This window comes from Natator depressus, chromosome 2 (genome assembly GCF_965152275.1).
Source record: "Natator depressus isolate rNatDep1 chromosome 2, rNatDep2.hap1, whole genome shotgun sequence".
In the NCBI taxonomy this organism is placed as follows: domain Eukaryota; kingdom Metazoa; phylum Chordata; order Testudines; family Cheloniidae; genus Natator; species Natator depressus.
Window position 1 is genome coordinate 79,402,667 of NC_134235.1, and position 24,253 is coordinate 79,426,919.

The following is a 24,253-nucleotide window of genomic DNA, read 5'->3' on the forward strand; positions in this document are numbered from 1 at the left end:
TCTAGGAGAGTACTCAGAGGGTATGTCTACACTGGGATAAAAGCCCCGTGGCATGGCTGTGGCTGGCCCAGGTCAGCTGACTCAGGCCTGCAGGGCTTGGGCTGTGGTGGTAAAAATTGCTGTGTTGAAGTTTGTTTCTTGGGCTGGAGCCAGTGTTCTGGGACCCTCACCCTTGCACAGTCCCAGAGCTCACACTCCAGTGAAAGCCCAAACATCTATACAGCAAATTTTCAGTCCCAGAGCACTAGCCTCGGGAGCCTGAGTCAGCTGGCCTGGGGGGCAGCTGTGAGTTTTTTCTCCCCTTGTAAACATATCCAGTGTCACAGCTAAATACAAGGAGCTGATGCATTACTGTGGCTCTTTGGCAATATACATTAGTAAATTCTGGCTCCTTCTCAGGCTCAGGTTGGCCACCCCTGCTCTAAGCCAACGGGAGAGAGCTCTCCCACTGGCTTAATAACTCTACTTCTGTAAAACGTGGCAGCAGCTGTGTTGTCAGCAGACGCTCTCCCGTTGACACACTGCTGTCTACACGAGGAGTTAAGGTTGGTATAACCACGTCGCTCAGGAGTGTGGATTTTTCACACCCCCGAGCGACAGTTATACCCAAGTAAGTATGTAGTGTAGACCAAGCCTACGTTTGTGCTCACAAATCAGGCAATCAGTACAGAGCAGCCCACAGTGCAAATTTTGGATGCAAACTCTGAGGTTTTGAGCTAGCCGGGGGGGGGGGGGGCAGCCGTAAGACTGGGATCTGCGTTCACCCGCATCTCAGGGGTGTTTGGGTTCGTGGTTCTGTTCCAAGCCCTCCCTTCGAAACTGCCTCATCTGCTACCGCAAAAGCTCTGCTCCTGGTGGGCCCTGTACGCAGCTGGGCTAAGAGGGCCCTTTTGAACAAGCTGCCACCAGCCGAACCCCAAAGGATGCCACTGCCAGGCCCCGCGCCGTGGCGAACGCTCCCCTCCCTCGCCCGCCAACGGCCCCCAGGCCTCTCCCAGGGGTGACTGGCAGCCCCTGGCTCGCGCGGCCCGTGACAGGCCCCAGGCGGGCAGATCGGCGGGCGGGCCCGGCGGTGGCGTGACAGGCTGCGGCACCTCCCCCAGCGCAGGAAAAGGCGGAGTCGCGGCCCCGCCAGGACGGAGAGGAGGCGGAGCCGCAGCGCCAGGGCGGTTGTGGCAGAGGCGGGCAGAAGCGGAGACGCTGTCGCCTCCAGCCACTCGCAGGGAGCCCCGCGGCGTCCGGCCCCGCCCAGCACCGGGGGAGCGGCCCGGCCCGGCCCGGCCTGGCCTGACTGCCGGCGCCCCGACAAGCCACGGCAGCGGCAGGCAGCAGCGGCCCCCCAGGAGAGAGACACCCCGCCGGCCCCGGCATGAGGAGCGAGCAGCGCAGCCCCAGGCGGGGCCTCTGCAGCCTGAGCCTGCTCGCCTGGCTGCTGGTGCTGCCCCCGGCGCAGGTGAGCGAGGGGCCTCCCCGGCCAGGGCAGCTCCTTTCGGCCGGGGCGACCCCCTTGGCCAGGGGCGGAAGGGTGGCGCGGCCGAGGGCTCCGGGCTCCCCTCTGCCCTGGGTCCCGCCCTCTGCTGGAGTCTCCGGCCTCACCCCCCCAGTCTGCGGGGCGCAGGAAGGGCCCCCCCGGGGTGGAAGCGGTTGGACTTGGGGCTGTTACGCTGGGAGCTGTTGGCGGTTGTGCCTCTGCTTGTGTTAGCTTCTCCTTCCCCATCCTGTGACCGGGCTGAGCCAGCGGCTGTGGCTCTGGTGGGCTCTCTGCTCCCACACGTGCGGCAGAGGCTCTCCCCTGGGGCAATCCGCGCGGGCCCCGCCGGGCGGTAGAAAAGTAGCCGTAATTCTTGTTTCTTGAAAAACGCCCCGGCTCGGCCGCGGCTTCACAGGGTGGTGCCGGGCCACGAGTTGATGGAATGGAGGCAGGAGACGCGATTTCACTGGGGAAGAGAGAGACCTGATGACTTTCATCTGAGCTCGTGTTGGAGCAGATTATTTCTTTTCTTTTCTGAGTCCCAGCCCCTCAAAAATCTGCCTGTCTGCAAACGCAGATCTCATGACTGAACTAGTTTTTTGTAAACATCATTTTTATTTAAAAGGCATTGCCAAATTAAAACGTTAAAAGTTGACACGTTTGTTCCCCTGCTAATCTTTTGTGGTTTTATAGTCATATTTTCCCTCCCTTGCTAAGAGTTTCCTTTACTTGTTACTGTGTGGAAGCCTCACAACAGTAGAGGCTGACTCTCCATATTAGAACAACACTGAAACTGACTGTGCTCCAAGCTTGCATTGCAAACATTTATGCACTGTTAGTCCCATTGATTTAATTGGACTTGATTGCAGCTTTAATGTTTTGGGCCCTTGTTCTGCAAACACTTCACACCCATGAGTTGTCATAAAGATAATCATGTGTAAGTATTTGCAAAATCAAGCCCTGAGTTTACAGTTTTCTTGGGAACCATGTAAATATCTTCTGTCACAGAAGATAGATTTAGTAACGTGCCGTCAACATCTCATCACTTCCAACCAGACATACTATTACTTAGTATATAATAATTCAGGAGTTCTCAAACTTCATTGCACCGTGACCGCCTTCTGACAACAAAAATTACTACACGGCCCCAGAAGGGGGGACTGAAGCCTGAGCCCCGCCACCCCAGGTGCAGGGTGAGGGCAAAGCCGAAGCCTGACCCCACCACACCTACATAGGGGGCCTGTAACCTGAGCCACACTGCCCTGGGCTGAAGCCAACCCTGGTGACCCCCATTAAAACAGGGTCATGACCCACTTTGGAATCAGGAACTGCTGTAATAATATATAATACCTAGCAGTTTTCATAAGTAGATTTCAGAGTGCTTCACAGTTATTTATATATTTATCCTCAACATCCCTGTGAGGTAGGGAAGTATCTTAATTTTTACTGAAGGGGAACTGAGGCACAGAGAGGCTAAGCGACTTGCCTGAGGTCTCACAAGAAATATGTGGTGGAGCAGCGTAATGACTCTCTAGATCTTCTAGGTCCTAAGCTACTGCTCTAATCACTGGACCATCTTTTCTCTCTTGATAATTCATTCTACCAAATCCTATTGTAAAATTTCTATATGGGGGTCCAATGTGAACTTCTTAAACTGAACAATCTCTTGGGAAGCCTGAGGCAAACCTTAGCAGCAGTACAACATAATTAAGTTCAGAATAATATCTCAGTGTAAAAGATGTATAAAAATATACTGTGTTACACTTAAGGACTCTTTCATTTTTATAACCAAAAAGGATGTGATCATTCACATCTTGTAATGTGTCATGGTACAGATGTATGTTAGAGATCGTCCATGAAACTCAGCACAAATGCTGTAAGATGAAACTTTAAACAACGTAAGACAAAATGATTTTAATGGCCTCTGTAACCTAAGATTCGTTATATATTATTTCACTTCTAAACTAACTTAGGGTAGGTCTTTAAAATGCTGCAGTGGCACAACTGCACCATTGTGGCACTTAAGTGAAGATGTTTCCGCACTTAAGTGAAGATGTTTCTACACTGATGACAGGGAGAAGTTAAGCCACCTCCATGAGAGGTAGTAGCTATGTTGAGGGGAGAACCCCTCCCATTGATGCAGTGCTGGCTACACGGAGGGATAGGTCGGTATAACTGTGTCGCCCAGGGTGTGGACGTGGCTATAGTCCTTAAGCTAGGAGGCATTAGGAATGCTTTTTTTCAAGCCTTGCCCAGCTCTAATAAAAGAGGAGATATGTTAATTGCAGGCCTTTCACTCAGTACTTGCTGCTTACAGTGAAAACTCTGCACTGCACTGTAACTGAGGTCTGGTGCAGATGATTTTAGTTTTGTTTAGCAAAGAATGAACAACCCGGATGAATAGATGTGCTCCGTAATCAAGGTTGTTTGTTAATATTGTATGCTTTCCTTTAGTTTTGTAAGAGCAAAACAGATTTTTTTCTTTTAGCAGATTGCAGCTATCTTTAGTTGCAGTCCCTATAAGAAGATATAAACTTAGTGCTTTTCAGGAAATGGTTTCTGAGGATGGTGACGGTCCTTTCTGTGTTAATTGTATGTGGTTTTTACTTACACGGAAGTATGAAAAGGAAGCAGTCAAAATAAACATTTAGCTCTTTGAATAGATTGCATTTCTTCCCAACACAATTATTTAATAGACATTTCTGTAACCTTGGGATCCATTGGTTTAGTGTTTCAGAACACAAACTGAGTCAAGAGACCTGTTCTCCAGTTCCTGCTCATCCACAGACTTGCTTTGTTACCTTGGACAAATCACTTAACCTCTATACCTCAATTTCTCCATCTGTAAAATGCAGACATTACATACCCCTCTTTGTAAAGTTATTTGAGATGCTTGGATGAAAAGCTCTATATAAATGTGAAAGTAATTCCTAAAGTATTTGTCAAAACATATTGTTCAAAATGGAGGTAAAAACGAAGGGAGTCACTGAAGAGACAAAAAACTTCTTCAGAACAAAACAGTAAAAACAGGTGGCTACTTCTTTATATTAAGGTTCTGATTTGGGTTTTGCAGTGTTCTGGTGGAAGGTGGAGAGAAGAGTTTTTATAAACAAGGGGTGATGTATAAATTGTGTTTGGGAAAGTGAATGCCTAATAGATACGGTTACAGCCTGGCAAACTGCCTGCAATCTTTCCTACTTATTTCCTGAGAGTGTTCTTCATTCCTGATGTGCAACGGCCCTACTACTCAAATGCAGGATATCTGAACAGGGACTGCCACTAATAGTGAATTGTTTGGTACTTTTGTGATTGTAGACAAATTTTAGCTAAGAGCTATGTACTGCCCTTGATATGCATGCAGCATTCCCACAGCTAAAGTAATTTTTACTTGTGACCAAGTCAAATTGAAACCCTGGTCAAACAGTAATCCAGTGCATCTGCTAGCCTGCCTAAGTTATTTTTAAAAAAGTAGTCTTAACCTAACTTTATTTACAACTTTTGTCTGCTTTATTATTTAACCCTGAAAGGCCATGACACTTATGCTTATCAGTTACACTTGGCAGTAATTTCCAGTCCTGTGGTCTGTGTTGGGAAACTTGACCTATTAATAATGAATGAATTCCCAATGAATAAATGTGCTGTTACCTTTGGAAAAAAAATCCTCTTTTTTGGAGCAAATATGAATATTGGGAGGACGGGGGTGTAATTAGGAAATTCCAACAGAAGTATTGATTGTGCATTACAGGAGGCTAGGTACAGTAAATATCCAGGTCTGTATGTGTGTTGGGGGAGAAAAAGGGGAGGGCAGAGCAGAAGGAGGGAAATAAAGGTGTGTCTCACTGGTGCTGCTGTAATCTTTCTCACTGAATTTCTTTCAAACGTTTTAGATTAGAAATGAAAGGTAAGGAGGATAAGGAAAGCTGAATACGATCTTTGATAACCACCCAGTGTTTGGTGCAGGATGACAAATAGTTCCTCATTGTTATCCATACAGCACAATCATTGTTCTCTGTGTTTGCCTTGGAGTTCAGGGATCCATCATAGTTTTTGTTTTGTGGTGGTCAAGGCTGTCTGAGACATTAAAGATGCTGGTCTCTGAGTTTGATATATAGGACACCCATTTAGTTCATGGGAGAAATGCTGACCTTATGCTGGAGTGGGGGCTGGTGGTTGTATGTTTTGGAATCATGGATAGTGTATATTACTACAAGTTTCCTTACATGTGGTGAATTCTTTTAGCACTTTATCATGTATTAATAAGAAGAAAAATATGTTTAGGTCAACAAGAGCTAAATATTAACCTTTTTTTTTTTTTGTGGTAACTATTTCTGCACTGCATATATAGTGCTGAAAGTGTAGTAAAGTCCATTGTAAGTGCGTTGTGTTGCTGATTCATGAAATGGATTTTCTTTTCGCTTGAACTATGATCCAGTCAGTGCTCTCAGCCAAAACAGCTGAAGGAAGTAGTGATTTAGTAGGTGATATGCTTCCCTCTGAGTGATATCCAACTAAGGCCCCAGCATGGTGTAAGACTATAATCTTCTTGTGGATGTTCTATTTCAGATTAGATATAAAAGTGAAGTTCTGGCCATGTGGTGGTATCAGACGGTCCAATGGCACTATTTCTAAAAGTAATTCCTCTAGTGCTCTAGCTGAACTTGGTTAATTTCAGAGCATTCTGCTCACTTAACCCTCCCCCCACCCCCTTTAGTTAATGGGATGAGTCTGACTTTTCCAGGATTAAAGGTACACTGTCAACTTGAAATGTTTCAGAGAAACAGCCGTATTAGTCTGTATTCGCAAAAAGAAAAGGAGTACTTGTGGCACCTTAGAGACTAACCAATTTATTTGAGCATAAGCTTTCGTGAGCTACAGCTCACTTCATCGGATGCATACTGTGGAAAGTACAGAAGATCTTTTTATACACACAAACCATGAAAAAAATGGGTGTTTACCACTACAAAAGGTTTTCTCTCCCCCCACCCCACTCTCCTGCTTGTAATAGCTTATCTAAAGTGATCACTCTCCTTACAATGTGTATGATAAACAAGATGGGCCATTTCCAGCACAAATCCCGGTCTCCCCTCCCCCCCCACACACAAACCCACTCTCCTGTTGGTAATAGCTTATCTAAAGTGATCGCTCTCCTTACAGTGTGTATGATGATCAAGGTGGGCCATCTCCAGCACAAATCCAGGGTTTAACAAGAACGTCTTGGGGGGGGGGGGGTAGGAAAAAACAAGGGGAAATAGGTTACCTTGTATAATGACTTAGGCTTGAATAGAGACTGGGAGTGGCTAAGTTAATAGTATCCAATTTGCAAATGAATTCCAATTCAACAGTCTCTCGCTGGAGTCTGGTTTTGAAGTTTTTCTGTTGTAATATAGCAACTTTCATGTCTGTAATCGCGTGACCAGAGAGATTGAAGTGTTCTCCGACTGGTTTATGAATGTTATAATTCTTGACATCTGATTTGTGTCCATTTATTCTTTTACGTAGAGACTGTCCAGTTTGATCAATGTACATGGCAGAGGGGCATTGCTGGCACATGATGGCATATATCACATTGGTGGATGTGCAGGTGAACAAGCCTCTGATAGTGTGGCTGATGTTATTAGGCCCTGTGATGGTGTCCCCTGAATAGATATGTGGGCACAGTTGGCAACGGGCTTTGTTGCAAGGATAGGTTCCTGGATTAGTGGTTCTGTTGTGTGGTATGTGGTTGCTGGTGAGTATTTGCTTCAGGTTGGGGGGTTGTCTGTAGGCAAGGACTGGCCTGTCTCCCAAGATTTGTGAGAGTGTTGGGTCATCCTTCAGGATAGGTTGTAGATCCTTAATAATGCGTTGGAGGGGTTTTAGTTGGGGGCTGAAGGTGACGGCTAGTGGCGTTCTGTTATTTTCTTTGTTAGGCCTGTTGTGTAGTAGGTGACTTCTGGGAACTCTTCTGGCTCTATCAATGTGGTCAGTTTCAAATAATTTTTAAGTAGTTTCAGGTACTACACCTGCTTTTGACAATTTGATTTTTTTTATCATCACATTCTTATTTTTTTAAAGCTGTGTACGTCCCTTGCTATACACATACAGAAATTCTAATGTCAGAGGATTAAATAAGACCTTTAGTTTGTATACCCGTAATAGAGACCAGAGTAAGGTATTTTATCTCTTTTTTTTTTTTTTTTTTTTTTTTTTTATAACTTATTTCTTTTTTAAATATTTTAAGATCCAGCCTCCCTTGACATGTGGGGAACTTACTTGAGAAATTCCCTGCAACATCTTATCAATGAGAACGAAATAGTTACTTGTGTAAATCCCTTGAACATTGATTTAAGAGTGGGGAGGGGATGAGCCCTCTTTACCATAATTGTAGCTACATGGAATACTCATATGATCAGTTTGCTAGTCATTTGTTAATGGTTGAACATTTTAACAGTGGCTTTAGGCTACTAACTTCAAAGAGGTTTGAGATTTTACTCTCAAATGGTCTTGCAAATTTATTGTAAGTGATAGCAGGAATTGACAAGACTAAACAGTTTTTTCTCTCTAGTTTCATTGGTTAGGATCTCACTAATGCAGGTTGTAGTATAAATATACCCATTCTAAGGGTTGACAATTTCATTGGCATAGCTTCATCCCCAAGAGATGTAGTTAAGCCAACCTAACCCTTGGCGCAGACTGCTAGGTGAATGGAAGACTACTTCTGTCAATCAAGATACCACCAGTCGGGGAGGTGGATTATTACAGTGACAGGAGAACCCCTTCCACCTCTGTATTGGGTGTCTACGCTGAGGCGCTACAGCTGCGCCACTATAGTATCTTAAGGGTACACATAGGCCTGGTCTACACTAGGAAACTTTCTTCGGTATAGCTATGTCTCTCAAGGATGTGAAAAATCCAGTGCTGAGTTGATGGAAGAATTCTTCTGCTGATCTAGCTTCCACCTCTTGGGGAGGTGGATTACCTATACTGATAGGAGTATCCCTCCCATTGGAATATGTAGGGTCTACATAGGAGTGCTACAACTGTAGTGGTAGTGTTGCACCGCTGTAGTGTTTTAGGTGTAGACATGACCATGGCTTAGATTGTATTCCACTCAAAACATTTAACTTGCTTGGAGTGGGAGAACAGGCTGTTTACGCTAATGTCATGAAAATAGTTACTGGGTTTTTCTGGTCTTTGTGCTTGATTCTTTAGTAATGACAATCACCGTTTAAGAGAGACAAGGTAGGTGAGGTAATATCTTTTATTGGACCAACTTTTGTTGGTAGAACAGACAAGCTGTTGAGCCTCACAGAGCGCTTCCTCAGGTCTGGAGAAAGTAACCAGCTAAGACACTCTGGTTACTTTCTCTAGACCTGAGGAAGAGCTCAGTGAAGCTGAAAAGTTTGTCCCTTTTGCCCATAGATGTAGATCCAATAAAAGATATTACCTCATCTACTTTGTCTCATGTCCTGGGATCAACATGACTCCAGCAACACAACAATCCACCACTTAAATGATAGATAAAAGTTATTTTTATTGACTAGAAAAAATACAAGTACTAATATGTGTGTTCTTCCATGTCTGTATTTGATTCCTAATTCTACGTATTAAGTTTTACATATATGTAATACCTGTTACTTTGTACCATTTTCTGAAAATTGAGATTCCCCCAGTCACACAATTAACTCCAAAATGAGCATAAATTAATATGATAGAAATCACATTGGTGGTATTTAAACTATCAAGCCACTCAGTTAGCTTGTTTTCTTTACTGTCTTTGTTTGCTAAATCTGTTTTGGTGCCATGGTCAGTGTGCACTTGGAAATTATCAGAAACATCATGCAAAAATATAATGAGTGGGTAGAATTGAACTGTAAACTCTTTGGGCCAGATCCTGGCTTCTTTGTGCACCAAAGTTCCCATTAAATTGGAGCTTTTTGGTATGCAGTGAATGGGCCTCTTATCATACATAAATCTCAACTCTACTCAGCACACATTGTGTAGTATGGCCTTGACTTTACTTTACTATACTCTGATACTTGAATCTGGGACCTGCTGTTGCAGTCTCCATGATCTATTATGTGTTTTAAGGCTTGTGAATTCACCAGGATAACTTTCCAGCTGAAGATGCATAATGTACATGGATGCTTGGTTCAATTAGTTGTTGCCTACATACCATATTTGTACACAATCTAACTTTTGTATTCAAGAAAAAATATCTTTTGTACTTAACTCTTTAAGTACTCTTCACTGTATACTTGTATAGAAGAAGTACAACTGATTTCCAGGTGCTCTCTACAACTAAATGATATGTTGGAATATGAAGTCAGCAAAAAAAATACTTGCGACACATGGAAGGAAACTTCTTTCTTTATGTCAACAGATTAAGGATGGAAATTCTTCAGCTTGCAGGAATTTTCTCCCTTTTGGAAGGATGAAATCTGGATGGGTAGCCCGGTTCATGATCTAGCTGACCAAATTCTTCCAATAAACTCCAACCACAAATCCAGTGAGCAGGGCTTTAATTTTATTTGTACACCTTTATAGGTGTACTCTATAACGCTGTCCTCAGGAAGCCAAAAAATCTTACCGTGTTATAGATGAAACCGCGTTATATCAAACTTGCTTTGATCCACCGGAGCGCGTCCCCCGCCCACCCCCGTCCCCCCGCAGTTAGTCTGGCATCAAAGTGTTCGTATAATTACCATATAATGCTATGTCTACAGTGCAGCTGGGGGGGAGTAATTCCGAGGTCAGATAGACATACACACACTAGCTCTGCTTGAGCAATGTGCTAGAAATAGTGTGGCCATGGTAGTAAGGTGGTTGCTTGGCCTAGCCACCATAGTACAGTCCTGTTCAAGATCCTAGGTATGTATGTACTCAGGTGGCTAGGGCTGGATTTACACCTTATATGCCTCTCGGCACCGCATCTTAAGAGCCCCTCTGCCCAGAGACCCCCTCCACAGGCCCACCGCCACAACTGCACACTGCCCCCTGCACAGCCCAATCACTATAACTGTCCAGTGCCCCACACAGACTTCCCTACTCCACACTGACAAACACTCCCAACAAACTTCTCAGTGCCCCCCCCCCCAACCCTCCCCAGAGACCCACTCTCCCATGCCCTGCCCCCTGGCTGACTCACTGGCCCTGCTGGGAGGTGACTGTGTCCGCCAGGCTGCTGGCAGTGTGGCCAGGGCCGGTCGGAGATCGCTCTGCCCCTTGGGAGTGGTGCAGTCAGTCCCAGGCTGGACCAAGAGTGGGACCTGCCCAGGCCGGGCTCCCTCAGGACCCACTTGCTCAGCATGGGCCCCCCTGAGTTGAATTGCTGAGCTCTTTCCCCTGCCACAGGGGGCTGCTTCGCCTTCCCTGCTGGCAGGAGTGCGCCACCAGGGCTGCGTGGGGCTGTCTTCCCCCTCAGCTGGCCCTGTCCCCTGCCAGGACCTGGGAGCAGCAAACTTTGAATTTTTAGGTGCCCCTAGAATGCTGGCGCTCCTAGGCATGTGCCTACTGTGCCTAATTGGAAATCCAGCCCTGCAGGTGGCTAGCCCTAGACAAAGCCTCAGTTTGTCCATGTATATATTCCACTATTGGTGTGCATGTCCCCAATGTTCTCGAGTCTAGATTATTTTGATCAGTAGTGTCTGATGGGGCTATTCCTTACCCCTTCTGTGTCCTCCTGCCTCCAATCAAGGGTGGAACAACCCCAACCACCCCTCAATTCTTTCTCATCACATATGTCTACCTGCCTCTTTGCACACTGTGTGACCTGTTTGTTTACTGTGTAAATAGGTACTTAGTGAATACCTAATTAGTGATTAGGTTTAGTGTTAGTAATTTGCTAGTGTTTCCTTTTTTGTAAGGAAACTACTGCTCTGTTTGCCTGTGAATTACCACTAGTCCTGGGATCAATCACTTAAGACTGAACATTAATCTCCAGTCTTCAAAAAATTGCCTTTCATGTGAAGCTGTAATGCCTCTAAATGATGGGCATACCTGATGTTTATCATGTCTGGGAGAGGAACACATTAAAGAGATGGGTCATTTGTAATTCATTTTCTAAGGCCTTGTCTACGTTACACAGTTGTCTGCCGCATGGTCTGGTCTGGCCTGGCCACAAGGCCAGTTGTTGTCATCTTGAGCATAGATTCCGAACGTACTTGACTGTCTCCTGAATTTAAAGAACTCCTGAACACTCCATGAGCTTGTTGAGGGTACATCTTGCAGTTCTCCACCTTCCAACACAAGTGGGCAGATATAGACAAGATGATCTAATAGTGCCTTCTGGCCTTAAACTCTATGAATCTACCCTTAAAGGGTTTATGACAGTTTACAACCCCCCCCCCCCCTCGGCCCCAGCACACAGTTAAGAAATCTTGCTCCCTGGGATCTGAATATTGCCCTTAAGGGGTTAATGGGCCTATCTTTTGAACCTTTGGCTACATGTTCCCTGTTCCTTCTTTCCATTAAAACAGACTTCTTGTTCAAAATAACATCAGCCAGGAGCATAGAGGAGGTACAAACTTCGATCGTAGGGCCCCAGCATATAATTTTTCTTAAGGACAGGATGTCATTAAGACCTTTCCCAAAATTTGTACCAAAAATAGTCTTTCATTTACATCAGGTTATGCACCTCTCTTTCAAAACCACATGTAGATTTCCTTAGAGTGCTTTCTTTCTGTATAAACAGAACTAAGCCGATTAGAGTATCCCCTAGATCAGTGGTGGGCAACCTGCGGCCCGTCAGTGTACTCAGCTGGCGGGCCGCGAGACAGTTTTTTTACATTGACTGACTGTCTGCAGGCACTGCTGCCTGCAGCTCCCAGTAGCTGTGGTTTGCTGTTCCCGGCCAATGGGGCTGCAGGAAGTGGCATGGGCCACAGGGACATATGGCCCGCCACTTCCCACAGCTCCCGTTGGCCGGGAACGGTGAACTGCGGCCACTGGGAGCTGCGGGTGGCCGTGCCTGCGGACTGTCAGCGTAAACAAACTGTCACAGCTCACTTGACTAGGGCACAAGTGACCTCTGGTGCTTCTTTCAGAAACGTTCCCATTCTGGATGCTTGTAGAGTAGCTATGTGGTGTTAGGACAGGTGTTCGTACAGTGCTACTCTCTTGTGGAAGCATCCAGATTTGACCAGTAATTGACAGAACAAGAAGTAATGGTCTCAAGTTGCAGTGGGGAGGTTTAGGTTGGATATTAAGAAAAACTTTTTCACTAGCAGGGTGGTAAAGCACTGGAATGCATTACCTAGGGAGGTGGTGGAATCTCCTTCCTTTGAGGTTTTTAAGGTCAGGCTTGACAAAGCCCTGGCTGGGATGATTTAGTTGGGGATTGGTCCTGCTTTGAGCAGGGGATTGGACTAGATGGCCTTCTGAGGTCCCTTCCAACCCTGATATTGTATGATGACCCTAATTTTTGTAAGGCTGTCCTACAATAACTCAAAAGAACTTGATATTTAACCTACAGTAACTGTGGGTCTTTGAGACATCTAGATAGATTCTATGACCAACCCCCATTCCCTGCTATTATGGAGTCTGATAGCCATGCAGAACCCAGATATTAAGGAACTGAGGGAAGGTTGGGGGCTGTCTCACCCTTAATGCCCTCGGCTGGAGACTTGTAGACGCTTGGTGTGCAAATGCAGCCCCAACAGACACTGCTGAGCAAAATAATCTAGACTTGATTGCATGCCAACAGTGAAATATATATAGGGACAACACATCTCAAAGAACCACACTTACTGTAATGTAAGCACAGTTTCTTCCCCCTGACAAATGTCCTATCATTTTTTTTTCTTCATCTTTTGGGTGTGTTTCTGTGTCAGTCATCCAGTACAGAAATGTTTTGTGTATTGGATGCTGTGGAATCATTTAATGTAATTCTGTGTAGTTCTTAAATGTTATGTCTGGAGACAGTCAGAGGTCCCTTGGATTAGTGAACAAAGTTATTCATGGTCAAGCACAAAGCATAGGAGTTTGTCCTTGCAGTATAAGCATGTGATGTTTGACAAACACTAGTAAAGGTTGTTTAGAAGATAACTTCTGCCCCATCTTTATCTGTAAAACTGTCCTATGCAACTTTCAGAATGGAAAAGCTTGCAGTAATATGTACTGAATGCGTGTTTGTGATGTCATTCAAGTGTTGCTTATATTATATATTTGCACAAGTACTTTTGCAAAGGGTTAGAGGCTGTTTAAAATACTTTTTTTTGGAATAACAGGATAGTGTACAGTACTGTACGTTGATACATGTGTTGAAATTGCCAGAGTAGATGAACTTTGAATTGTCAATTTAGTTGTTTGATGGTGATAGAGACCAGAAATTCTACAGTTTCAGTTACATATGGTAGAATCCAAAGGACTAGTAAGAAATTGTATGTATTCATGTTTTAAAAAAATGAAAGGGAGGAAGAAAGGCATACAGATGTGGTCTTCTGAGCATTTCAGGCTACGCTTTCCAAAAAGAGGTCCCTTCAACTTTTCTACTCTTGATATACTACAGTGTAAATTTTGAGCTAGTACCAAGTCAGCTTTCTTAAGTGCATTGCTAACAGTGATTTCAAGTTCCTTTCTATAGCTAATTAAAAGCAGTACAGAGAATAGGGGAACACTGCACCGCTCTTATGTTGGTGACAAACAATCCGCTTAAGCTAAGAGCGGGGAGGAGAGTGCTGCTGATGGAGAACACAACTCCCTGAATTTTGCCATGACCAGATGACTCTCATGTGATGAATGAGACATGCTTGAGAAACTTTTGCATTACATAATCCTTGCTCTTTCTGTGATGTTTATATACTGCATCTTCTCTGAATTTGAAATTATAGCAAATTACTGATGGCAAACTTGTATTTCAGCTTTCCCATCTTAATAAATCAACTTGTCACATTAATTTGATGCATTTCTGCAGCATACAAATACATTACTGATTCCAAATATTTTCTATAGCATTTAGAACAGTAATGGTTACAAACTGCTCTGTCACCTGTGAGCATTTTAACTTGTGTGAGCAGGTGCTTTTCCATATTATCCAGCATTAAAATTCATTTCTGGGGGGTCTTTGATTGAAAAGTACTACCATGTGGGATAGGGAGTTCTCTAGAACCCTTTCATATTATAACACTGCCAATGTGATTTCCCACACCTGTCCTGTCACTGTCTACCAACAGGGTAGTAAATGTGCTTTCTTTGGGAATACAAATGGGCAAATGTGTGTGTTTAACTAGCCAAGCCAGGAAGATATGTATGTATTGCTGGAGGAGGAAAGTGATTGTGTGTGTGTGTGAAATTAAACTGATTTTATCTTGTCTGCTGGTCTTGTTTTAGCTTTTTTTGTGTGCTATTTAAAAACTTGCACAGTCTAGTATCTACTGAACCGTTATGATTCTAGTTTGATAGTACTCTGCTTTTGGTACTATTAAAAGAAAAATGTCTAGATGGAGGCCTTTCTCATACTTTTTATATTTTCTGCATCCATTATAAATATTTAAAAATTCTCTGAAAGTCTGTGATTTGAAACATTTACCATTTTGATACAAAGTCTCTTGCTTTTAAATAGTTCTTTACCATGCAACTATCTAACACAACTTCCTCTATTTAGGTACTTTCACAATCATGTGTTTGGTATGGGGAGTGCGGAATAGCTTCTGAAGGTAAAAGATATAACTGCAAATATACAGGACTACCAATACCATTACCAAAGGATGGATATGACTTAATGCAGGTATGTCTCTTTTGGACTGTTCTTCTAGAAACTAGAAGGTAAATAGAATATGGGCTGGGATGTGTGTAATAAGACCTAAATATAATTTTCTGCAATAATCTAAATTCTTGGGCCTTAAAATATGAAATGGCTGCACACATTAGGGAACTGAATGCTGGTCCTAAGCAATGGCACCAATGACTTCACATCTTTGTTTAATAGTGTTTAGGTGAGCCCCCTGATACTTACCACTCTGCGTTATGCCTAAAAAAAATTGGTGCACACTTTCAAGCATGTCACTGCCTTGTATGATTTTTTAGGTCTTGCCAAATCCATGCCAGTACCGTGTATATCATTGAACTAAAACTTCTGAGTTTCTGTAACAAATCTTCAGATTAAATTTTGATCTCCAGCGGTAAATCCTTTACACAGTGCAAAAAAAAAAAAAAAACAACCAAAAACCCCCAACCCACACCCCATGGCAACGAGTCTCAGAGGCTGGTTCAGTTGACTTGGGCTCCCAGGGCTAAAAATATCCATGTAGATGTTCAGGTTAGGGTTGAAGCCTAGTTTTTGAGACTGGGGAAGGGTCTGAGTACCCAGGGCCTGAGCCCAAGTGTCTACACGGCTATTTTTAGCCCTGCAGTCTGAGCCTGAGACAGTTGACCCTGTCTCTGAGACTTGCTGCTGTGGGTTATTTTTGCTGTGTAGATGTAACCCAAGTGTTCAAGGTAGTCTGAACTAAATTGCTTTATATGTATATTTCATGTTTAGTGGCTGATGGGGGTAGGCCCGGGACTGTTGGTTTCTAAATTTGCCTTTTGGAATCTCTTCTGAGATTTATCATCAAATTACACTATCAAACTTAAGGAGTAAATCATTCCAGTTGGGAAGTGTACACTTCATCCTGTCTGCTCCTACAGTACCCTTATACTGTATTTACATATTGGTGAATTGGTGAGCCAGACAGTGTCCATGCAGCTCTAAAAAGACACAGTCCCTTGCAGGCAAGAAGAAATCTCTTTTCCCCTCTTCCATAACAAATCCATGTTAAGTTAAGTTCAGTATCCTGACAACTTTCTAATTAAGATGATGATTTTATAAATTCTTTGTCACAGAAGCAGAATGACGAGTGTTCTCTTAAGTTACCTTCTACTGACATCTACGTATGAAGTTGTTAAATGCCTTAATCCTACTTTTTTTTCCCACTTGATTATAATTAATAGCTTTGTGACCTTTTTTTATTTAAGGAACTCTGCCCGGGTTTACTCTTTGATAACGTTAGCGTTTGTTGCAATGTTCAGCAGCTTCAGACTTTGAAAAATAACTTGCAGCTGCCTCTGCAGTTTCTCTCCAGGTATGCTGACAACCAGTTTGAAATGATTAGCACTTTGTAACATTTGTGAATAAAAGCACATTCTGTTAGCTGTTTTTATGAGCTGACAAAAAGAAAATAGCATTTTTGTGACTTAGTGAAGTTGGTGTTACTGGGGAAAGGTTGTCAAGAAGAAAACTTCATGGGAATGGTTGGGAGAAACTTGTATTCAGGCACAGTGGTTCTTTCTATTGTTCACCAGTATGGGAATGTGGGCTCCCTTTTGTTGTGTCTGGGTCCCACGCAAAGAGGAATCCAGACTTCGTTCTATCCGCTATTTAATTTAAGGTCCTGTTTCTTATCCCGCCCTTAGTAAAACTCCTAACATCACAGGTATTTTTGTTCTAACAATAGACCGCATTCAAGTGACACTGAGTCAGATTAAACATCACCTTTACAGCTCCTGCCATTTTTGGAGGTAACAGGACAACTCCCTAAGTTTGTCTCTGAGTTGGTTTTTACTCCTTTCTTCCATCCTTACAACACTGCTGAATTGCAGTTAGGAGAGACAACTCTTCTTAGGAGTGACATTTGATTAGGAAAATCTAGAATTATTATGTAATTGGTAGATGCACCACTTAAGCTTAAGTCTTGATAGAGTAGTTTGCAAGACTGAATGACTCATATTTTGAGTCCTCAGTAGTTTTAATTGTAAGAAACATTTACTTTTCCTGGTAAAATGTTTCCTTCAAAGTGGATCTCTTTGTATTTCATGTGTGTGTACATGTATGACTCAAAGCCAATGTTTAACTGGCTTTTTTTCTTCTGCAGATGCCCATCTTGTTTTTATAATTTAATTAACCTGTTCTGTGAGTTGACCTGCAGTCCACATCAAGTTGACTTTTTGAATGTTACAAAAACGATACCTTATTATGATCCTGTCACAAAAGAGAGCAAAGCTAGCATCACCGAGCTACAGTATTATATTGGAGAGAGTTTTGCCAATGGTAAGCAAACCCAGTTCAGTTACTATGCTACTTGGGTATGGTATATTGTGAATTCCTCATACTCCACCCAGATTTTCAGATAAATGCCATTGTCTTTCTGAAAGAAGTCTATGGTCAGTAGAGGAACTGGGAGAGAGGGAGTGGAAATTTATCCTTTTGATCATTTGACATTTGCTTGTAACTTACCTTAGAATCTCTTTCTTGACCCATACAAGTGCCTAAAACTATAGCAACGGACCCCTTTCAAAAGTTTTTTATAATAATAAGCTGCTTAAAATAACGTGAATGTAGAATTTCCATTATAAAGTGACCACCTCTGGTTTTGCTGAAGTGGTTTTGCATTATTATTATATTATGGTAGTGCCTAAAAGCCTAATCAAGATTGGGTCCCCATTATGTTAGACACTGTAAAACCTGTAATAAGAAATAGGCCCTCGTATGAAAAGCTTACAAATAATTGTCATCCAAGTCTGAGAGAAACCATGAAGTCTTGCATGAACATATAGTGGCGTCAAGGTTTGGTGTAGGACTTTCATTTTTGACAGTTGTGGTAGAAAATTATATTTTGTTTCAGTGTGACAAATGAAGTCTAGAGACTGTGCAGTACAGTTGGTCCTGTTTTCATAAAACACTGCTACTTAAAAATAATTGACAAAATATTAGTCCTAGTGTTTTTCCAATATTTAGGAGTATACAAGAAATTAAGACAAATATTATTCTTACAGAAGTGTAAAAATTCTAAATTGTACTTGAATGCTTCATTTTGTCTGAAAGAAAACTGTGTGGAGTGCCCTGTCTGTTATAATTGCAACTGAGTTAACGTAATTCCAGTTTGTAGTGTGAGCTGTCCAAGGCTTTAGCCCAGTTAAACACTTAAATTCAATCGACATTACAAATTTGAACCTTATTGTAACTGGGTCTCCTGAGTCAGTTTTAATTATAAGGTAGATTTGGCCTCTCAGTCAGCTTCTTATGTTCATGCTATGTACGAGATTATTTGGAATGAAAGGTTGAATAATAAAAATGTACTTCATGTGGTAGTTAGGAGGACCTCCTGGAACATCCTCCTCCTTTTAGGTACTCAGGGTTGAGTATCCCTGGAAGTTCCTCCATTAAGTACATTAGGTTTGATAAAATCAGTTCTCTCTCTCTTCCCCCCCCCCCCGTCCCCGTCCCCAAATCTGGATGTAAATTCTGCACCTGCAGTTTAAAGCTTAAGGCATCTTCTGTAAATTTAAAGAACTAAATTTGGGCTTGTTTACTTCCAGAATTCAACATGCAAAATAAACTTTAAAAATTACATTGTTTTGTTTAATAGCATGGACTTCTTATACTTTCCTAATAACGCTTTTTTTCTAGCCATGTATAATGCCTGCAAAGATGTGGAAGCACCATCAAGTAATGTTAAAGCATTGGGGCTGCTATGTGGGAAAGATGCTAAAGACTGCAATGCTACCAATTGGATTGAGTACATGTTTAGTAAGAATAATGGACAGACTCCTTTCAGCATCATTCCTATTTTTTCAGGTAAGAAATTGAACTTTTTTTTCTTCTGTGTATGGCCTGTGTCCTAAACATAGATGTTTACACTATGCATTGTTGTGGTAGTAAAATCCAATGTATTAGAATAACACGAGACTAGTATATTACGGCAGTATAAATTATATACCTTTTATAAAAATACTGAACTAGAGAGGACTTTAATTGTCTTGGCTTCTTGGTGATTGTTGCTGAATGTTAGTGTTGTTGAGAAGCACCTCATTACACTGAAACAACATAGCAAGGTAGATAATTATCTCTTTTTTTGATAGTGATTAGAACAGCAAATTCTGACTATCTTTCTTTCAGTAGTAAGAGGTGAGCTATTTAAGAGGCAAGCAGTTTAAAAATCTCTGCAGTATTTCTTAATAGTTTAGATTTCTGAGGGCTTGGCTACACTTGCAAGTTAGAGTGCATTAAAGCAGCCCCAGGCTCCCTAACCCAACCTGTCCACACTGGCAAGGCACTTAGAGCGCTCAGACTCTGCAGCTGGAGCGCTCCTGATAATCCACCTCCACGAGAAGCATTGCTGCGCCCCCGCTGAAACGCCCGGGTGTCAGTGTGAATGAGGTGTTGCATTATTGTGCTGTGATTGGCCTCTGGAACAGTCACATAATCCACTGAAGTCAAGTGGCCACTCTTGTTGTTGTTTTGAACTCAGTTGTAGGAATGTAGATATTCCCTTTCAAAGCTCTGTTTCTGACAGCTGGCATGCTTATCAGCTCCCGGACAAAGCAACCATTACTGTGAAATGCTGCTTGCTGTGTGTGTGGGGGGAGGGAGAGGGAGGTCTGCTTCTGTCTGAACTTACAAGACAGCATGCTGACACACTCAGCACCCCAAAAACCAACTCTCCCCCCACATACACACAACACACTCCTCATTTGAAAAGCATGTTGCAGCCACTTGAACGCTGGGATTGCTACCACAATGCATTGCTCTCTGTGGCATTGCAAGAGCTGCTAATGTGGTCACACCAGTGCACTTGAATCAGACAGTGTAAACACACGGCAGTGTTTTCCCTGCTGCGGTCTCCAAAGACTGGTTTAACTCCCAGCGCTCTACATCTGCAAGTGTAGCTATGCCGTGAGAAAAGTGGTCAAAGTTAATTAACATTTTTAGTGAAGCTGGACCTAACCGTGACCCCTTTCTCTAGTGTAGACAAGTGCTGAAAGTGTGGGGGGGGAGGGTTTTCCCCCAGTTCATCAGAAGCAGGTTGAGAACCAGTGGCTTATGCCAACTATTTACCATCCTGAGCTGCATATGCAGCTCTCTGTGTTATGTGGGTCGCATCTATATATATCGATATCTAATATGGGCCAGAGCTGTGTGCTGATTGGGTTGCAAGTGGTCTGCAGGCTGAGAACCACTAGTGTAGTGTAAACAGTCCTTCCTCTTTATATCTGAGTACAAATTTTTCCAAATATGTTGAATTTGCACGCTGTAAAGTGTTACATGTGTTTTTAAGTGTGGTTTTTTTTTTTTTTTTTTTTTTTTTTTGGTGCTAAAAGTGAAGAAAACAAAGATTTTAATTTATATATTTTTTTAAAAACCACTTCATACTGCTTGCTTTAGAATCACCTTTATATTGCCAAAGTTCACATCTTTTATTGCTAGTTTTATGATGATGGAGGCTTTTCTTAAAGCCCCAGCTTCTCTGGTCCTGTGATTTTATGAGGATCTCAGCTTTCATATTTTTAAAAGTAAGCTTCTAGCCCTCATGGTTGTGATGAGTGAATCCTGAAGGCTCGAAAATCAAATGGCAAATATCTAATGATTTTGGTGGGGCCTGACTTGTGAATTTTGAACATTTGGGGATGGCAATACCACTTTTTTAAAAATAAAGAAACACAGAAATGAAATGGAAGTTTCACATTTATAATTAATTTCTCTGCTCTTAGATATTTCTGTCCGTGGAATGAGTCCTATGAACAATGCTACCAAAGGCTGTAATGAATCTATGGATGATGTTACAGGACCATGCAGCTGTCAGGACTGTTCCCTTGTTTGTGGTCCCAAGCCTCAGCCCCCTCCACCTCCTGCACCTTGGCTTTTGCTTGGTTTGGATGCTATGTATGTCATCATGTGGATCTCCTACATGGGATTTTTACTTGTATTTTTTGCAGTCATTTTTGGAGTCTGGTGTTACAGGTAAACAGGCAATTCAAAATGCTCAATATTGATACAAATAAACTCATTTATTTTTTCTGTTAACATGTTCAAAAATTATTTTGCACTCTGGGAAAGTAAACAGTTTTGTGGTAAGAACAATAGTACTGTTTTCATGTACAGTGTAGGAGTAGCTTATTAAATTGTTAACATTACCAATATAGGTATGCTTAAAAAAAATAAAATCTTAAATTACATTAGAAATGGAAAAGTCAGAGTGCTCAGTAACTTAGCCATATACAGTGTATATTTATATGCAGTTGAATATTTTCAGTCACATTAATTTGTATAACCTTGATCTCTTCTCATTTCCTGACTTTGTGCATTTAAACTTACATTAGCATAGTCTATTGCATTTTGTTTTCTTCATTTGTAAGAACATTGGGGAGAGAGGTCATTCCTTGTATTCATTATCACTTTAAATGGTCCACCTGAATTAAGTTTGGAACCTGAAGTGAATGCAGAGAGATGAGTTCAGAGCTTTGCTGCTGTTTTGGCTGGGGACAGTTTTCAGCAAGGGTGGGTTAACAGAGCACCAGAATACTAGATTTTGTTGGAGGCAGCTGTTCTCAATGACATAGGTGCATACTTCTAACAGGAAAAAGTTGGGAACTAAATTCTTGGGGGGGTATGGTAAAATGTTCAGAAAATTGTGGAATTCTGATGCAGCTGTGGGAAAGAGCTGAAAATAGCAGGCTACACAAACTACTTTCATGTTCCTGATTTTTCACCTGTCCCTGCAAGGGAAAGATCAAAGGCAAGTGGAAGATCTTACAATCTAATGCATGTAGCAGCAGCTGTTGTGCCGTGTCAGGCCAGGCAGGGAGAACGTGCAGTTATCTAATCCTATATGTTTTATCCCAAAGGTCTCTGGTAGGCCTGCTGAAGTCCCATGAGACAGCTACTATGCATGCTCACTAACTTGAATTTGAAAATTATTTATACCATCAGTTTATTCTTTGCAGAGACTCTTCCTCATTGAGAACTAGCAAGATGTTAACTTTAGAGTATTTTTCTTCAGTCTTTTGTTTTTGGGGGAGCTTAAATTTTACAGCTTTCAGCATAAAGTCTATATACTTTTCATTCTCCCATAATACAAAAATGGCTTAAGAAACTTAAACTCAGCCCTCTCCTACTATCTACTGCCTATCCTCAAAAATAAATAAATCACCTGTGGGCTGAGACAAAGCTTTGGAAACTTTTCAAGCCCAAAAAAGAACTTTTCAGAAAGTTACAAGCAAGTAAAAAAAAACCTGTGTCCAAGAGTTTTTTTTTTAAAAAAAAAAAACAAAAACAAAAAAAACTCCCACTGTTGTAGCTAGACTATAGAGTAGCACTTCCACCATTGATAACTATAGTATACCAACAGTGGAAGTGAAAGTCTAGATGACATAGTGGGTACATCTACAGTGAAATAAAAAAATCCCTGGCCTGGTCAGCTGACTCAGGCTCACGGAGCTTAGGCTGTGGGGCTAAAAATTTGCCACGCTTCAGGTGTTTGGGATGCCAGAGAACTTTCTTCGTGTGATCCGCAAGGTGTACGAGGGATACAGCACCACCATTTGCTCGGTTGAAGGGGAGACTGCTGAGATCCCGATCCGGAGCGGAGTTAAGCAGGGCTGTCCCCTCAGCCCCATCATCTTTAACCTCGCTATGGAGCCGTTGCTGCGAGCGATCTCCAATGGCACAGATGGCTTCAACCTCCATGGTGAGAGGGTGAGCTTCCTGGCTTATGTGGATGACCTGGTCCTGACCGTGGATCACCCAGAGAGCCTCCAACGTATGTTAGATGCCACCAGTCGAGCTGCTGACTGGATGGGGCTCCGCTTCAATGCAAAGAAGTGTGCAACTCTCCACATCGATGGCAGCAAAAGGGACTCGGTGCAGACAACGGAGTTCCAGATCCAGGGCGAGCCCGTCATCTCCCTGGCAGAGGGGCAGGCGTACCAGCACCTTGGCATGCCGACGGGTTTCCATGTCCAGCAGACACCTGAGGACACCATCCAGGAGATCTTGCAGGATGCCGCCAAGATTGATGCCTCCCTGCTAGTACCGTGGCTGAAAATAAATGCCCTGAACACCTTCCTGATCCCCTGCATCTCGTTCTTCCTAAGGGGATCCGCTGTGGCGAAGGTACCCCTCAACAAGGCAGACAAAATCGTCTGGCAGCTGGTGAAGAAGTGGCTATTCCTTCCCCAGAGAGCCAGCAATGAGCTGGTCTGCGTTGCCCACAGGCATGGCTGTGCCAATGTCCCTCACATGGGCAACCTGTGTGACATTGCGGTGATCACCCACGCCTTCGGCCTGCTGACATGTCCTGACACCATGGTAGGGAACATTGCGGCAAACGCCCTCCATGATGCGATAGAAGCGGATTGGCAGAGCCCCCTCCACCCAAGACATCGCCACCTTCCTGAGTGGTTCCCTGGATGGTGAATTCGGACGGGACGGGCGCAACATCGCTTCACTGTGGTCCCGTGCTCGCAATGCCACGCGTCACCTGGGGAAGTGCATCGGCTGCTGCTGGGAGTGGTGCGGGGAGCGCCAGGAGCTGGGAGTCCTGGTGCCTCAGATCAGGTCCAAAGACAACACCATCGTCATCCCGAGTGCCAGGGGCATGCTGGAGAGAACCCTGAAGGCAGCCATCCACTCACTGTACATGGAAACCCTGAAGCGTAAACTGGACCAGGGTAAAGCCTTCGAACTGACCAGCAAGTGGGACACTAGCAACCACTTCCTCACCAGGGACGGCTTCACCCGTTTCGCTGACTGGCGGTTCATCCACTGTGCCTGGCTCAACTGCGTCCTGCTCAACAGAGTCCTCCACCACGGGAACTGAGACGAGAATTGCAGGAAGTGCAGCTACTCCAGCGAGACCCTGCCCCACGTCCTGTGCAGCTGCAAGCCCCACTCCAGAGCCTGGCAGCTGCGCCACAATGCCATCCAGAACCACCTGGTGAAAGCTGTCGCACCGCGCCTGGGGGAGATCACTGTGAACTGTGCCATCCCCGGTACTGACAGCCAGTTGCAACCTGACATAGTAGTCACTGACGAGGCTCAGAAAAAGA

The 24,253-nt window shown here is 43.4% G+C and overlaps 1 protein-coding gene across 1 annotated transcript in view; it reads left to right on the forward strand.

The window, feature by feature from the left end:
• The first annotated feature begins 1,252 nt into the window (after positions 1-1,252).
• NPC1 (NPC intracellular cholesterol transporter 1) overlaps positions 1,253-24,253 on the forward strand; it is a 51,662-nt gene continuing 28,661 nt past the window's right edge. Inside the window, exons 1-6 of the mRNA XM_074944501.1 lie at positions 1,253-1,453; positions 15,054-15,176; positions 16,406-16,512; positions 17,302-17,477; positions 18,837-19,004; positions 20,918-21,167. Coding sequence (XP_074800602.1) covers positions 1,370-1,453; positions 15,054-15,176; positions 16,406-16,512; positions 17,302-17,477; positions 18,837-19,004; positions 20,918-21,167 — 908 coding nt within the window. The 5' untranslated portion in view covers positions 1,253-1,369. The remainder of the gene's footprint in view (positions 1,454-15,053; positions 15,177-16,405; positions 16,513-17,301; positions 17,478-18,836; positions 19,005-20,917; positions 21,168-24,253) is intronic.